The 16,371-nt window shown below is 35.7% G+C and overlaps 1 protein-coding gene across 1 annotated transcript in view; it reads right to left on the bottom strand.

The window, feature by feature from the left end:
- WDR72 (WD repeat domain 72) overlaps positions 1-12,655 on the bottom strand; it is a 251,952-nt gene extending 239,297 nt beyond the window's left edge. Inside the window, exons 1-3 of the mRNA XM_036736044.1 lie at positions 12,503-12,655; positions 7,482-7,588; positions 869-947 (exon numbers count right to left, since the gene is read on the bottom strand). Coding sequence (XP_036591939.1) covers positions 869-947; positions 7,482-7,588; positions 12,503-12,655 — 339 coding nt within the window. The remainder of the gene's footprint in view (positions 1-868; positions 948-7,481; positions 7,589-12,502) is intronic.
- Positions 12,656-16,371: the final 3,716 nt, after the last annotated feature.

The following is a 16,371-nucleotide window of genomic DNA, read 5'->3' as shown; positions in this document are numbered from 1 at the left end:
GGAAGTAAAACACTTTGATTAATTCAAGTCTATTCCTTGTAACATTTTTTTAATGAAGACAACTTCCAACTCTCCTCTTTTCTGTATTAATCACTTAATTTTAAATCAGAGCAATTTTTGTGGTAATTGCATTTTTGAGTTATTTCTATTACTGACAATTCTGTTTCTATTAATTTCTATTCATTATGATTAATTCTATTAATAGTCATTGTAGCTTTGGCAAGATACCTTCCACCTATGCACATTTATGATCAGAGATGGCCAGATTAAAGAATATGGATGAAAGATATGGTAGAAATCTTCATGAAAGACACCAGAAATGTCAGCACAATATAAGTGATGAAAACAAGGGTTTTATCCTTCATAAAGGACAAAGGAAAGTAAATATAATTTTTTAAAAAAGACAAATCACAAAATTTTCTATATGAAAAAACATGGATATAGATTTATCAAGAATACATGTATTTAGTAATGATCAATCACTATGCCAGGGGACTGTTAAAGATCTATGCAACCTGTCTCCTCACTGAGAGGTGATAGATTTGAGATGTAGAATAAAAATTCTATTTTTGGAGAGAAAAAAAGAATTCATGTATTTAGGAGATGTATGTTTTTAAGAAACTAAAGTGAAAACAAAATTGATTGCTTGAAGAACATTTTTAAAAGAAAAAATTGAAATACTGAATTATTGCAAATGCAATCTTTACATATTAAAAGCTTCCCCTTTTTATCCTTAGAGCAAATTATATTTTTGAAAGGCTGAGGTGAAATCTCTTAAGTACAATCCCTTAAAATGTCTGCACCCCAGTGATTCCAAGTTGTTAAAGCCTGAAATATCCCATAAGAAGCAGATGTAAGATGTACTTACACAGATGGCTCTGTGTCTATAAGGGAGGGTTGCAGACTCAATGCACTGGCCACTGGTGACATTCCAAACACACATCTCCCTGCCAGAGATAACTTTGTATTATTCTCTATCATTTCCACTCAATTGGCTGGAATAATTTCGTGCCACCAAGTTTTTCTTTAGTGCTGCACTTAAGTGCAGCCTGATCGTTTATGTGGCTTTTTGTTACAGATTACTGGGCAAGAAAACGTTGTGGTCATTAGCAGGGGATGACACACGGTATCTGTTTCTTTTTGTTTTGGTAATTACACCCTGCTGCCAGGCAGCAACCTTACTTTAAGGCCAAACCTGGTCCACGACAAATTGTGCGCGGATGGCCATTATGGCTCCTTCAGAGTGACACCAGAACGATCATTCCTTGCAACAGCATCCTCCTGAAAATGGCTCATTTCACCGAGCTTAACCTGTACCTTCTCAAAAGCATAAATGCATCTTGTGCTGCTGTACTGGGCTCTCAGTCTTGAGCTAAGCGATCATTCTGTTAAGAATAAACAGTGCCACCTAGGGGCCAATCTTGGCCTAAACTCATCATCTCTACAAGCCCAAGCAAAAAATGTCAACCCACCCTAAAATAATCCATGCTAATTAATATTTAAGGAAGATTATTTTCATCTAATTTACATGGTTATACCTACAGCAGATATTAATGAAATTACCTCCATGATATATTTATTTAAACAAAATTTTTACAACCAAGTCAATGAATTACCTGATATAGCCTGTATATCAGGATTCATTGACTTGGTTGTAAAAATTTTGTTTAAATAAATATCATCATTTATCAATAAATAATTTGTCAATAAGTAAATATACTGTCAATTGTCAATAAATATATATAATGTATCTAATTCACACAGTTGTATAACAGATATTAATAAAATTATACCAGCACATTAATACTGCCCTCAAGTTCCTAAGATCACACAATTCTAGAGTTAGAAGAGACCATATAGCTCATCAAAATTCTATGGAGAGGTTCCAGGGGGTGCATGATCTTGGATAGGAAAAAAAAAAATATGTTTTTAATTTCAATATGGTTGATTCCCTTTGAAATCCCATTTGTTTTATTTTGTGTTTTTTTGAGGCTGTATCAGACTTCTATAAGCTATAAGAATAGATTAAGAAACCTTGATCCAACCCTAATCCAACTCTCCCATTTTACAGATGAGGAAACTGAGGCCCAAAGAGATCAAGTAATTTGCCCCAAATCATATAGGTAATAAATATCCTAAGTGGGATCTGAATGTAGGTCTTCTGATTCTAAATCCAGTATTCTTTCCAATATACTATGCTACTTATCAAGTTTGTTTTCTTCTTTTCATATAGGAAAAAAAAAAGTATTTTTAATAGTTACTGTTAAAAGTTCAAAGATCTAGAGCAGAAAGGAACCTCAGACACTATCCAATAAACTTTCTCATTTTACAGATGAAGAAGTTGAGGCCTAGGGAGCCTAAATGATTTGTCCCTAAGTCCCCCAGGTTCTAAGCGTCAGAGGCAGAATCTGAACTCATGTTTCCTAATTCAGTCAATGCTTTCTGGTCACAGGTTAAGCTTTTCAATCTGTCTAAAGATAAAACTTTCAAGCAAGAAAAAAAATGAAATCTTTACAAGATTTGGAAGATAATATTAGAATCCAAGAGAAATACTAAATAGATAAGAAATACAACATAAAATAATAGTTTGCTTTTTTCCCCTTCTTTCCTAGGATAAAAATTCTAAATATAAATTTAGATAATATAGAATAATTGCTATGGATCTAGAAGTGCCCTTGGAGGCCATCTGGTATAACCTCTTCATTTTAGACCCAGAGAAATTAAGTGGCTTGCTCACGGTCACGCAGGTACCAAACTGCAGAATTAGAATTTGAACCCAGGTCCTTTGACTCCAGAGCCAGTGCTCTTTCCACTAATATCATGTTTCCCATAACCAGCTGTTGAACTGAACCAAGCAAAACTCAAAAGATGTTTGGACCTATTAATGGTTACAATAAATCCCAATGCATTAAAAGGTGCTGAAACAAACAAACAAAAAAACAACCTAAATGGTCTTGTAGTCCATTAGTCTGCCTTTCATCAAAAATATCCAATCATCTATCATTTCTCTCCCATCAAAATAAAACAAACAAAATAATATCACCATATATCTTGAGCTTTACTGAGGGCCTATTCCAATTTGATGGTGAACCTAGATTCCCAGACTATACCACCTGATAGGTATGACTAAACTACCGAAGTACAATACTTGGGAACAATGATATATCTGTGGTCCAAGGTAGAGTAGGAATTCAGAAGATGCCATCTGGAGATGTTTTTTACCCAAAGACAAGGGCCATCGAGTGATGAATTATTATGGGGACAGCAGTCCATGAAGTCTCTATGATAGGGAGCATTTGTGATCTGCAGTGATGAACTGAGCTAACTGCCGACACTATCACAACCTTTGAATCATATTTGCTACTCTAAATTTGGAATGAAATCCACAAAGATTTCACAAGCCAAACAATGACTCTTTGCCTCCTAAAGATGTGTAGAGAGGAAGTCAAAACAGCAGAAAACAAATAATTTGTTTAACACACATAGCTTGGCATGTTACAGGGAAACTGGAGAAATTGTTCGCCTCTTAACAAGAAGTATACTCTGGATATTGCATTGTAGTCTTTTCTTTTCCCCAGGCAAATACCTTTCCCAAAGATTGACCTGACATAGTCTAAGTCCTCTTGTATCTCTAAGAAATAAAATCCAACATTTCCCAAATGAAAAACACCACCATACAACCAACCTTGTGTTTTGTATTCCAGCAAAGAAAGGAAAGGAGGCAAAGGAATGGAGGTACAATGTAATTGGTGGGAGAAGTAAAAGTTACTTTTCTTGCCTCGCTGTGACCAGACTTCAAAAATCCTCAGTGATTTTTTCATGGGACAATCTGGTATCATCACTAAGAAATGAAAACCTATAATGAAGCAAATTCATTATAGCAGTCAGGTGGCACAGTGGATAAAGCACTGCAACTCATCTTCATGAGTTCAAATCCAGACTCAGACATTTACTAGCTGTGTGACCTTGGTCAAGTCATTTAACTGTGTTTGCCTCAGTTTTCTCATCTGTAAAATGAGCTTTAGAAGGAAATGGCAAGCCACTTCAGTATCTCTGCCAAGAAAATCCCAAATGGGGTCACAAAGAAACAGATATGATAAAAAAAAAAGACTAAAATTTAAACAACAAATGAAGCAAAGTAAACAGATGCTCCCTGAAACACACAACATTGCTCTTTTAACATCTGACACAGAACATGTTTTCAACTTTTAAAAAATGTTTCTCCATCAGATGTGGAAAGTGTACTGGATTTGGAATCTGAGGACTTTAGTCCAAACCCAGCTATACTACTAATCACCTCTATCACCCGGGGCAAGTTCCTTTAGCTCTGTGGGACCTAATTTTCTCTTTTGTGGAATGAGGGGATAGGACTATAGATAGCCACTCAGGCCCCTTTCAGCTAGCAATTTATGATCTCATTTAATCCTTATCACTCTAGGGTAACTGCCATGTGTGGTATCATTATCCCTGTTTTGCATATAGGGAAAATAAACTATGAAGGAGGTATCCACCTTTGCTATTATCAGCAAAACACCCAAAGGACTTTGCTAAACTTTGGGGGAAAAAAATTGAAAGAGGCTGGAACTCACTGTTGCTTTAGGAGTAAGAATCTCATTTGTAACAATACTCTACCCTTTATACCATGGCCTTTCAAGGTCTCATGATGAGTGCCTTGCTCTCATAAATCTCAAAGATCACCTTCATGCCGGTGGAAGAAAAACACGAAGACAGCACCCCAGCTCAGAGATGTGCCTGCCCAATTTCTACATGTGTTCCAGGTACTGAGAAATCTGGTATCAAGTAACAAAGGTTTCAAGAGTCTAGGCTTTTGTAAATAACACTCAAGGCCTTCCTGTTACTAAATAGATATAGGACTGTGGGGAGCCTGTATTGTTCTAGGAAAATAAATTCACAAATGGAATTCTTCTGCCTTCAAGAGTGAGCCTATCTGTAAAAGTAGGTCATAATTTACTTCTTTTTTTTTTAATAAAGGAAGGCTTCCTGGGAAGGATTTCTCAAGTCACCACTAAAAAAATATTTGTTTGGCAAGTTAATATAACTTTTTTCTCCAAAGAATTCAACACTCATTAACAAGATTTGAAAATGCCTTTAAAATGGATAGTAATGAAATACTATCATAGTATAAGTAACGAGAACAAAGAATCATAGGAAGACTTGTGTGAATTGATACAGGGTGAAGTAAGGAAAACCAGATGAACAATTTGTAAAATCAATATTATAAAATAAACAATTTTTAAAGAACAAATTTAAGAACTCTGCTGACTAAATGATCAACTATGTTTCCAGAGAACTGAGAAAGAAAGACACTGTTAACATCATGAGAGGGAGATGGTGGACTAATATAAAGAATAAGAAACACATTTTCAGGTATGAGCAATGTGGTAATTGTTTTTAGTGTTCTTAGGTGAGATAAGGTTTCTTTATTTCCCAAAAGATGCAGGGAGGGGAGATAGGAGAAATGGAGAAAAAAAGAGAAAAGGAATAACAGAAAAAAATTAATATTTTACCATTAAAGATAAAATACACGAAAACAAAGCTTTTAAAAATGCCTAAAAGATATTAATACTATGTGTTCTGTGGTTGGGCAAGGTAAGCCAATTTTTTTGTATCTTTCTTTAATGGAGTACAAGATCCCACTGAAAAGTGATGGAATGGATGCTGACAACCCCATAGTTGAGTGTTTTGTCAATCTACTGCATGCTAAGCCTTTGCATTTACACCTGTCAAACCTTGGTTGGTCAAAGAAGCTGGCACTGTCTGTGGATTACAGTTATACCTATAGCCACCCCAGAGTTAGTGCTACTCTTAATCCAGAACGGTAAAGAACCATTCCTCATCACATGATCTGAGTTATGAGGTACCTCAGAGGCCATCTAGCCCAACACATACCTAGATATCTGTCTACAAATGTTCACAAAAGCAGTTAAACTAATCTGTTCTTGAAGACTTTGAGCAAGGTGCCTGCTTCAGCAGCCCATTCTACTGAGAGATAAACCAAATTCTCAGAAATTCTCTTTCTTTACATTGAGCTTAAATCTGCCTTTCCGGAGCTTCCATTAACTGCTGCCCTCTGGATCCAAGTAAATCTAATCTCAATTCTGCCTGTCAGCTCTTCAAATACTTCAAAAGAACTATTGTATTCAACAACCCCAAAACCAAACAAACAAAAATTCTTTTCCCTTGACTAAAAATCTCCACACTTCTTTCAAACGATCCTTGCAAAACATGGTCTCAAGACCCTTTACTATCCTGATCATTTTCCTTTTGAATACTCTACATCTGTCAATATCCTTCTTAGAGTGTGGCCTCTTTTTTTATTATTATACTGTTACAGAAATGCTTATTTTGTTCCATAAATTAAAAATAAAATAAATGTTTTAAAATGTGGCTCTAACACAACACAAATATTCCAGATGTGGTTTGATCGAGGCAGAATACAATGAGACTCATGATAGAGTATACATTTTTCTCAGCAATATAATATGTGCCAGAAAGGATACCTATTGCTAAATGTAACAAAGCAATAATTCCATGTAGAGATGAAGAAAGGGGGCCAATGGCAAAGCTATGGTACAGTAACAAAACGTCAGAAGCAGGCATTAAGGCCCACTGATAGTGGGTGAAAAGGTAGTTTTATAATCAAGATTTGAGGTAAAGACCCAAGAATGCCAAAGCCAAAGGCCAGGGCGAGATCAGTCCATGGCAAACAACAGCACTGTCACAGAGATCAGGTTGAGAAGTGGAACAATATTCTAGACAGATAAACTGGAAAGCAATTACCAGGTTACGAGTAGCCCCTGAAATCTAAAGATGAGAGTAGGTAAAATTCCCTGTAAGAGGAAAATTTTAAGACTAGCAGTTGACTGTAGATGCTAATATAGATTAGCAGGGGAACAAAATCTCATGCCCTAATGCCTATTGAATTTTTACATTCATCTTAGCTCATTCAGGATGGAAACAGGCCCATGAAGCCTATAGTCACTCTAGGGAACCCTCCTCTAGGTTCACACTAGCCTGGAGAATCTTCTAAACCTCCAGTAGAATAAAGCTATTCTGGCAATCATTTTAAACAGGACAGACACAACACCTCATCTCTATCTCACCAATAATCTTCTGAACCTTGAAAATGTCTAAATAGAGCATTGTGTAGTGGAAAGTGTGCTAGACTGGGAGCTGGCAGACCTGGTTTCTAGCCTTGGCTGGGCCACGAATTGCTTAGCCTTCAGCAAGTTATTATTTCACTTCATTTTACCTGTTTCCTCATCAGCAAAATAAAGAGCTAGGGCTAGAAGATATCTTACGTGCCTTCTAGCTCTAGAATTCTATGATTCTAATATCATGTTATTATTAGGACAAAGGAAAAGTTCTTATCTACAGAAAAGTACTTTTTAAATTTTAAAGCACAATGAAATATGAACAATTATTAACAAAAACAACAAAAGCAATGCATAGCTACTTACCCATTCTCAGCAGCACTAACAACATATGGCTGTTTTTCAAACTCTCTTGCTTTCGCCAAACATGTTATAGAAGCAGTGTGACCAAAGAGAAGCTCTTTAGCTGAGATCTACAACGGGCAACATGAAGTCTGTTAAATAATTATATCTGATGCTAAACCATAAAAACATATTACATTTTACATAATGGTGGTGCTGTGGGTAGAGCACCAGGCCAGGCATCAGGAAGACTCGAGTTCCAATTCAGCCTCAGACATTTCCTAGCTGTGTGACCCTGGGCAAGTCATTTAACCCCTATTCGCCTCAGTTTCCTCATCTACAAAATGGGGATAATAATTACATCTACATCCTACAGTTGTTGTGAGGATCAAACAAGATAATCATTACAAAGCATTTAGCACAGTATCTGGTACATAGGAAGTGCTATATAAACACTAGCTATTATTATTAGTATCAAATATCAGAACCCTTTTATTAGTCCTAATACTGGGAAACATCGAAGCTAACTATCCTTTAACTTTACTTCATGCAGTTAGATTTAAGACAGCTTAGTCTGACCTATCGCATATCTAAATCCATATGATGAGCTGCCTCATAATGGCGTCCTAATGTACGCTTCTGCATTTTTAATGAAATATTATTGTTTTTATCACTCTTCAAACCTTAAAGTACTATGTAAATACTAGCTATTATTAGCTATTTTTCTGTGAGAGATTTACATCAACATTTCTGTGATATTAAGAAAAATCAGTCTCTGGTCCTGCTCATTAATATGACTATGCCTTTTTTCTTTTTTAAGCAATCCGTGATTTTGCCCACGTATTTCAGCAGCCAATGAGGAACTTTTAACAATGTAGATTGGCAACTTTTCTGCAGCTTAAAGTACTAGAGAGTGATCTGAGTTATCTGTGACTTTACCAAGGTCACGAAGTCAGGATGGGTCAGATTTGGGACTTGAACCTGGGTCTTCTTGGCTCCAGGGACAGTTCTGTATCCACCATTCTACACTGCTTTTTGGATAGGTCAATCGAGGAAAGCAATATATTATGATATATATTTCACAGTTTGATATGTTTACATGTTAACACTTGCAAAGCAAAATAAAAACTACAAACCTATCTCTATGTTGCCATTATAACTTGAATGACATATCAAAAGAAAAAATTCAAAGGTAAGAATGAAAGTCTAAATGAGATTTCATTAAGATTCCCTCTTTTTCTATTTGGAGACATCTGCTCATTCAAATATTCAGATAAAATCTACAACACTATAATTTTATAGGTAATTCTACCATAATTGTTTCCAATGGATACAGCACATACATGGAAAGCTCCCTAGCTGGAGAATTTGAAGGACCCATGTTTAAATTCCACCCTTGATTCTTGCTGCCTGTGTGACCTGGAATGGGACCCCTTTCGTCCCGTTATCAACTCTGTAAAATGCAAGTGGAAGGAGGGTTTAATAAGCTCCAAATCTATGATTCTATGAAATCACTTAGGTAATTACTCCATGTGTCAAAGAAACCTACCTTCAGTTTAAAAAAAAACAGTAGGGGGAATATAAAAGTTGAACTACAAATCAGAAAAATCATACAGAAACTTCTGAAGTGGAAAGGGAGTTGTCAGCTCACGACCACCTTAAGTAATGAAAGATTCCAAATTTCAGAATTATAAAGGTCACCTTTTCCTCATGAACCAGTATTCCCTAAGTCCTTTATCTAATCCAGAAAAAATATTTGAAATGATGCTATCTCAGCCACGTCCATGAAAGGATTAGAATGACTGTGTTATTTACAATGATCAAAGCTAAGATTCAAGCCCAGTCACCCTATTAATGTCATATCTTTTCTGTGGAAGCCAGGATACTCTTACAGATAAAGGCACACACATTCTCCCAGCAATCACACTTACAGGACCCATTCACCTTTGGATTTATTCCTTTTAGCAGTTTACTGAAGCTCAGCCTGAGCAGTGGATCAGGGCACATCATGAGGAAAATTTGCTTTCTTTTCTACCAGTTGACTCTTAGGGGACAAACCACTCTATGGGCTAAGTAACAACCTGACACTCAACTGCCATTCAGAAGTAATCCTCTCTCTGCCAGCAACCTAGGACAAGTCATACAACTTTACTTAGGATCACAGATCATAGATTTAGAGTTGGAAGTGACTAGAGGGCATTTAATCCAACCCCTTCACTTTATAAATGATGAAAGTGAGGCCCAGAGATGATAAGAGGTGTGCCTGAGATCAAACAGGTTGAGAGAATCAGAGCCAAGGTTTGAACACTGATTTCTCTTGACTCCAAATCCTGCAGATTTGGGACTTGAACCTGGGTCTTTCTTGGCTCCAGGGGCAGCTCTCTATCCATCATTCTACACTGCTTTTTGAATATGTCAATCAATGAAAGTAATATATTATGATACACATATATTTCAGTTTGATATGTTTACATGTTAACATTTGGAAAGCAAAATAAAAAATTCAAAGGTAAGAATGAAAATCTAAATGAGATTTCATTAAGATTCCCTCTTTTTTATCTGAAGAGACATTTTCTCATTCAAATATTCAACACTATAATTCTACAACACTATAATTTCTTAAGTGATTCTACTATAATTGTTTCCAATGGATGCAGCATAGTACATGTAGTACCTCTATGTTGCAATAATTACCCATCAACTTACTTCTTCTCAGGGTCACATGAAAAGAAAGGGTTTCTTTAAATAACAAATATCTGTCATATTATTAAATAGCATAAAAGAATAGTAAATTATTCATATCAAACAGTAAAATATCTGTTACATTTTTAATAATGTTTTGTTAATCAAAATTATCAGTAAATTATAAATCCCTCTAAGGAAGAGGTGTCAAATATGAAGGCCCTTCCTGCATCACACCCCTTTAGAGTACAGCTGGATGAGATTAAAATATAATTGGGAAATAGTTAACAAATAAAAATACAATAGAACATAGATAATGGTAACACATGGCTTTCTAAATCAATTTTCCTGCCTGCCACCCCTCCCTACCCTTATAGAACCTTAGGTTTCTAACTGAGCTTGACACCACTTTGCTATTTCAAAGTTCCTCTATGGATGACCAATGAGGCACCAGAATTACAGCATTCTTTTACTTTAGTGATTAAGGAAGTCAGATGCTAAATTTAGCTATGGGCAGGGCATTTTTTTCCATTTAGTCTCTGGAGCTGGGCACCTGGAAAAGCTTTTGGGCTATCCTGGCCCTTAAAATAGGCAATAGCTAATGAACAAACATTTTTTAACAACCTATTTTGTTCCAGACATTGTTCTAGGCTCTGGAGATAATAAAAACACAAAAATGACATAGTCTCTGAACTCAAAAAGTTTTCATTCTACTGCAAGGGATACAATATGTTCACATATAAATAAATATAAGATACCTACAAAATAAATACACAGTGACAATAGGTGTAGAAGACACTAACAACCGAAGGAATCATTAAAGGTCCCTGCAAGTGGGCAACACTTTAACCCGAGCCTTGAGGGAGAGTAGGGAATAGAGATGCTCAAGGATATTTGATTAACCCAAGTGAATGTTTAATAGGCAAAATTTCAGATAGTATGAAGAGAAATTCTGGGAATTATGGTTGCAGAATACAGCATATGTCAGTAGACATGGCCAAAGTGCTCACTCATTTTGCTTAAGTATGTTTCTTTATTATAAGGGAGTGGGCTACTGCTGCCCTATGGTACCCCCTATCCCAAGTAATTGGGGAAAAGATAGGTTTTTTTTAAGTACTAATACAATATTTGAAAAAAAACAAAGCAGGTCAAACACCCTCTCATCTACAAGAAGCCTTTCCTGATCCTCCCAACTGCTAGTACCCCTCTTCCCAAACTATCTTGTACGCTGTATTCTCTTAATGTTTATTCTTTACATACTTATATATGTAGTTGTTTCTCCCCTTAGAATGTAAGGTTGTGAATAGGGTTTATTTAATTCTTGGTATTTTTATCCTGAGCACCTAACACAGTTGCCTGGCATACCATAGGCACTTAATGAATGCTTGTTGAATGAATGAAAGGCTCCCTGATCTTTTATTTAGGAATTTATTGATAAGCACAGACCAAGCCCAAGGCAGACTTCTCTATATATGGCTTTTAGAAATCTTACAAGAAAACTATTCAATGACAAGAGATTTTAATTAATTATACTATAAAATAGAATTACAATTAATTGTTCATTTAGGTTTTATAGTGACAAACTTTGAAGGCTAAAAATAGTCTTTGCTCTTTAAAAGGCTTCTTAATGAGGGCAGTATACTTTAAGTACATCATTTGTTTAAATGTTCAAATTGGATGAGGGGTTCATGGGAGTTAAGCAAACATCTATTGCAATATGTTAAATGTTTATGACTTGGGATGAGAACAATTAATTGCTGATCAATGAGCTCAATCCTAGGTGAGGTCAAGTTTTGGAATAGTAGAATGACAACAGTAAATTGGATTTAGAGATCTTCAATGTGGGTTGTAAAAATCCCAGACAAGTCTGGCTGGAGAAATAGAAAGAAAGCCAAATTGACAGGAATACCTAGATAATTAAGATATTACTCATTGAGCTGATAGTGGTTTTCAAGGAGGCCCCTGCTTTGTTTCAATTAATGAACTATAATTTTCAGAATTATAGTTCTAGGCCTCCAATTTGCTACTTTAGCTAATAATTCAGGATATAAAACAATAGCACACTAGGCAGTTGACTAGATTAAAATAGTTTTGAAACCTGAGAACTTTACTTGAAACAACATTTTCAAATATGATCATGAGATAGCTTGAGAAACTATTTTCCATCCAAATTTAAAAGTAAAATTGATTCTACTGAAAGTACATATTCTAAACTCAGTTTATTGCTTCACTTAAGCATCATATTAACTGCCATGAAGCTGTTCACATGGTGTCTCACCTAAGTACTCATTAGTCAAATTTTTTAAATGCAAACTCACTTATCAGCGAGGCTAATAAATCTGTATTCTATGGTACCCACTGACCTTCAGTTCAGAGGAAAGATTCCAGAGACATAGTTGACCCTCTTGGCTCCCTGTAACAATAGTGTGTTGATCATCTGTAATCATTATGGTGGTGATGCTATGAGAAGGTGCCTTTTTCCCCCATAATGCTACTGCCTGCAGAAAAGTCTTCATAGTGTACAAAATCTGGATAAAAAAAATAAAAAGGTATTAAGAACAAAAGGTCATAATATTTACTCTTTTGGGGAAGTCCAATTCAGGCTCTGATCACAAAGTTATCTTTAAACAATACTAAAAAACTAAACTAAAAAAAAAATTAAAAAAAATAATACTAATGACAAAGTATCCATAGAACACTTTTTCTACTAAGGACAATATAGTAGCTATTGAGTAGAAATTAATGTCCCTGCTTATCAGATGAGAAGATAGGTCAAAATAAAAGAAAACTCAATGTCATTCTGTAAAGTATGGCCTCAGTTTCCTCCAGATGTCTAAGGTACCTGCCATCCCTATATCTCTCTAATCAAATATTCAAATGGATCTGTGATTTTATCAAAGGGACACTGATTCCTCTAATAATACAGATCATAACCCATCCATGTGTATATTTGAAGAGCCTGTTGTCCATGTCCTCACATGAGATCTCTACCAGTTCACCTGACATGCCAGTTTTCCTCACATTCTCCTAACATCATAAATACACTGGCAGGGAATGTGGACTGTCAGTTATTTTGAACTCCTGCTGCCATGCAGCCAGCCTATCTTTCAATGATACTTTACCATAACTTTTTTTGGACAGTTATGATTCATTCACCCATTTTTAATCAAAATCTTGATAAACAGGACTGATGGAAAACAGGGAAATGCATAATCCTAGACTTAAGACAAAGCTATTCAAAAAGACAAGAAAGTTATAGTAGCATGGAAAACTACTTTGAGAGGTAATAGGTTCACCTCACTGGTCTTTAAGTAAAGGCTAGATAGATGTCTATTTTATGGGTATTTTGTAGAGGGAATTTTCATCCAGATATGGGATGGAATAAATAGCCCCTGAGGTGTCTTCTAAGTATAATATTCTGTATTTCTATGAAACTAACTTATCTGGTTTCCAAATGCCATCAGATGCCCATGTCTCTAAAACATGCTATAACTAACCCATTCTGTATCTAACCCTTTATCTCACACATTAACCTAACCTCAAAGCCAACTGGACAGCTGCCATGTCTGGCCTAATTCCTGCTTGTATGATCTTTGGGACATAGGTACCATCATTTTAAAAAAAAATTATCCATTAATTGACCAGTCATTAAGCACGTATTAAGCATCTACTATGTAATAGACTATATGTCAGGCACTAGGTATACAAATATAATGAATGAAACAATCTCTACTTGAAAGGATTTTACATTTTAAAGGTGAAGATGACAAACACATACATAGGTATATACAGAAATATTTATTAAAGATCTTTTTTTTTCTCCTAGTGAAGCAATGCTCTATGCATCTTTTTTTTTTTAAAGGATAGACATTGGAATACATGTTGGTGAAAAGAGTACTCATGCCTATAAAATCACCAATGACTGAAGGATTGAAGAATAATGTGTTTTTATGCAAAATCATAATCTAGGTATCTCAACTAATAAGAATATTTGAACCGTTTCTTGATTACATTCTAGATATAAAATATATTTTGAATACTCACAAAATTACAGTTGTCAGTAATATTTCTAGATCTGTTTTCTGGCCTCTAGTACTTTATCTATTGTTAAAAATCCACACAAAATTTGTTTGATGGCCAAAAGATTCTGTATCTCCAAATCTTCAGCTTCCAGGACCAAGTCAGTATTTAACTATAGCCCACAGCCATTCCACTTTGGATAGCTCTATATAACTCTTTCTAGGGAATAAAGAAGGAAGGATCTGAAGGCTTGGTTCAACTCGCAGGGAGGTGGAGAAGGTCATATTTTAACATTGAACACACCCAAGGAAGGGAAATTTTAAAAGAATGAGAGCAGTAGACAATGCCAAATGGATAAGTCACTTACTAGTCCCTAGAATTAATCATACTTAGCTTATTAAAATATACTGACAACAAGTTAGAGAGAAAATAACAATTCTTTTTAGGCAGCCACAACACCAGTTGAGAATATAGTTCAATAAGCACTTATTAAGTGTCTACTACATGCAAGACACTATGTTAGATGCTGGAAGAAGAGGCTGAGGTCTCAAAGAATAGGGTTCATTCTATCCAGTTCAATATTTTGTCTTCCTTCGGTCTTCCTTAGTCCAAGGCTAGCTACCTAGCCACTCGACCATATGGGTTGCATATATCTTAATTAGTAATAATTAGTAATAGATGTTTGTTATATCTAATTATTTGTGTGGGGATTTACTTCTATCATTCAGTTAGTTTACCTATGTCTATTGATAATAAACTGTAAACTCACCTCACCAAAGATTTAGAGCTAAATGGGATCCAAGAAATCATTGGCTCCAACCCTTGTATTTTACAAATGAGAGAACTGAAGCTCAGAGGCTAAATTACTTACTCAAGGTCAAGCTATCATAGAGATTCAGACTTGGAAGAGACACTTCAGTCTCACCATCTAGTCTAAATGTACAAGAGTCCCTCTAGAAAAAGAAAAGAAAAACTAAACAAGGGGACATCTTACCTTTGATAAAATATCTCTCATGAGAAGGAGCCCTTTACCTCCAGAGGGAGCCTAATTCATTTGCTTTTTGCATAATTCAAATTAGTTTTTTTCCCCTTTTATTAAGTCTCAATTGTCCTGTTTGTAATTTCCATATATTGTTACTGCTTCTACCCCTTCCTCCCACCCCCAACATCATATCCATTTTATCTTGGATGTATCTTGTTTGCAAAGTTATTTTCATGTTGCCTCTACCATCATTAGATCATAAAACCTGAAAGGAAGGACAGTTTTTTGCTTTTTCTGTATCCCCAGTACTTGGTACAGTGCCTGGCACATAGAAGGCACTTAGTAAATGTTTTCTGACTTGAGTCTTTTAAGTGAGAGCCTTTTAGACATTTGAGGGAAATTTGAAAGCCCCTGTCTCTTCCCAGGCTTCTCTTTTCAAGGATAAACATCCCCATTTCTTTCAAATGAATCTGGTAAAGGATGATCCTGAAGCTCTTTTGCTAACCTGATAACCTTTCTTTGGATGCTTTCAAGCTTTATCGATGACCTTTCTAAAATGAGGAGACCAGAATGATGAGTCTTCCTGACTCCGGGCCTGGTGCTCTGTCTACTGTACCACCTAGCTGTGCCAAGATCCCTTCCAATTCCAGATCTATGAAACTACAGAACTGAGGCTCAGAGAACTGAAGCCCCTTGTGGCCAAGCTCACACAGGCAATATGTAGCAGAGCAGAAATTCAAACAAAGGTCCCTTTGAGTCTTTAGGGGATTTTACAAATCCCATGCCCTTTCTATTTTATACCATAGTGCAGGGGGGTTCTAGACCCAGTTCAAACCAACTCCCCAGCAATGATTGCTTAAAATTTCATTATGAGCATTTATACCTCAGAAATCAACAATCCTGCAAATCAGGGCTTGATTTATTGTTTTATTGATTAGCTAGACTTAAGAAAGTGACAGGCAATATGTTAATAAGACAGATTAAATGTAAAAGTGTTTTGTGCACACATTTCTTTCCCACCCCCAAGCCTGTTGTTAAATATTTACCAGCACAGCCCTGACACTGCCTCTCTAAAATTGAATGACTTCACTTTAATATAAGAAGCTCGATGTACAATTTAAAAATACTTGAAAATCATAAATGAAATTTTTTGCATGGAAAAAAAACATTCATTCATAAAACTAATGTGTTTCTCACTGAGTCCCACTACCCCACTTCATTTTCTGTTCT

The sequence above is a fragment of the Trichosurus vulpecula genome, chromosome 8 (assembly GCF_011100635.1).
Source record: "Trichosurus vulpecula isolate mTriVul1 chromosome 8, mTriVul1.pri, whole genome shotgun sequence".
NCBI lineage: Eukaryota > Metazoa > Chordata > Mammalia > Diprotodontia > Phalangeridae > Trichosurus > Trichosurus vulpecula.
Note: the sequence above shows the minus strand (reverse complement) of the source record. Positions and strands in the feature narration are given on the sequence as shown.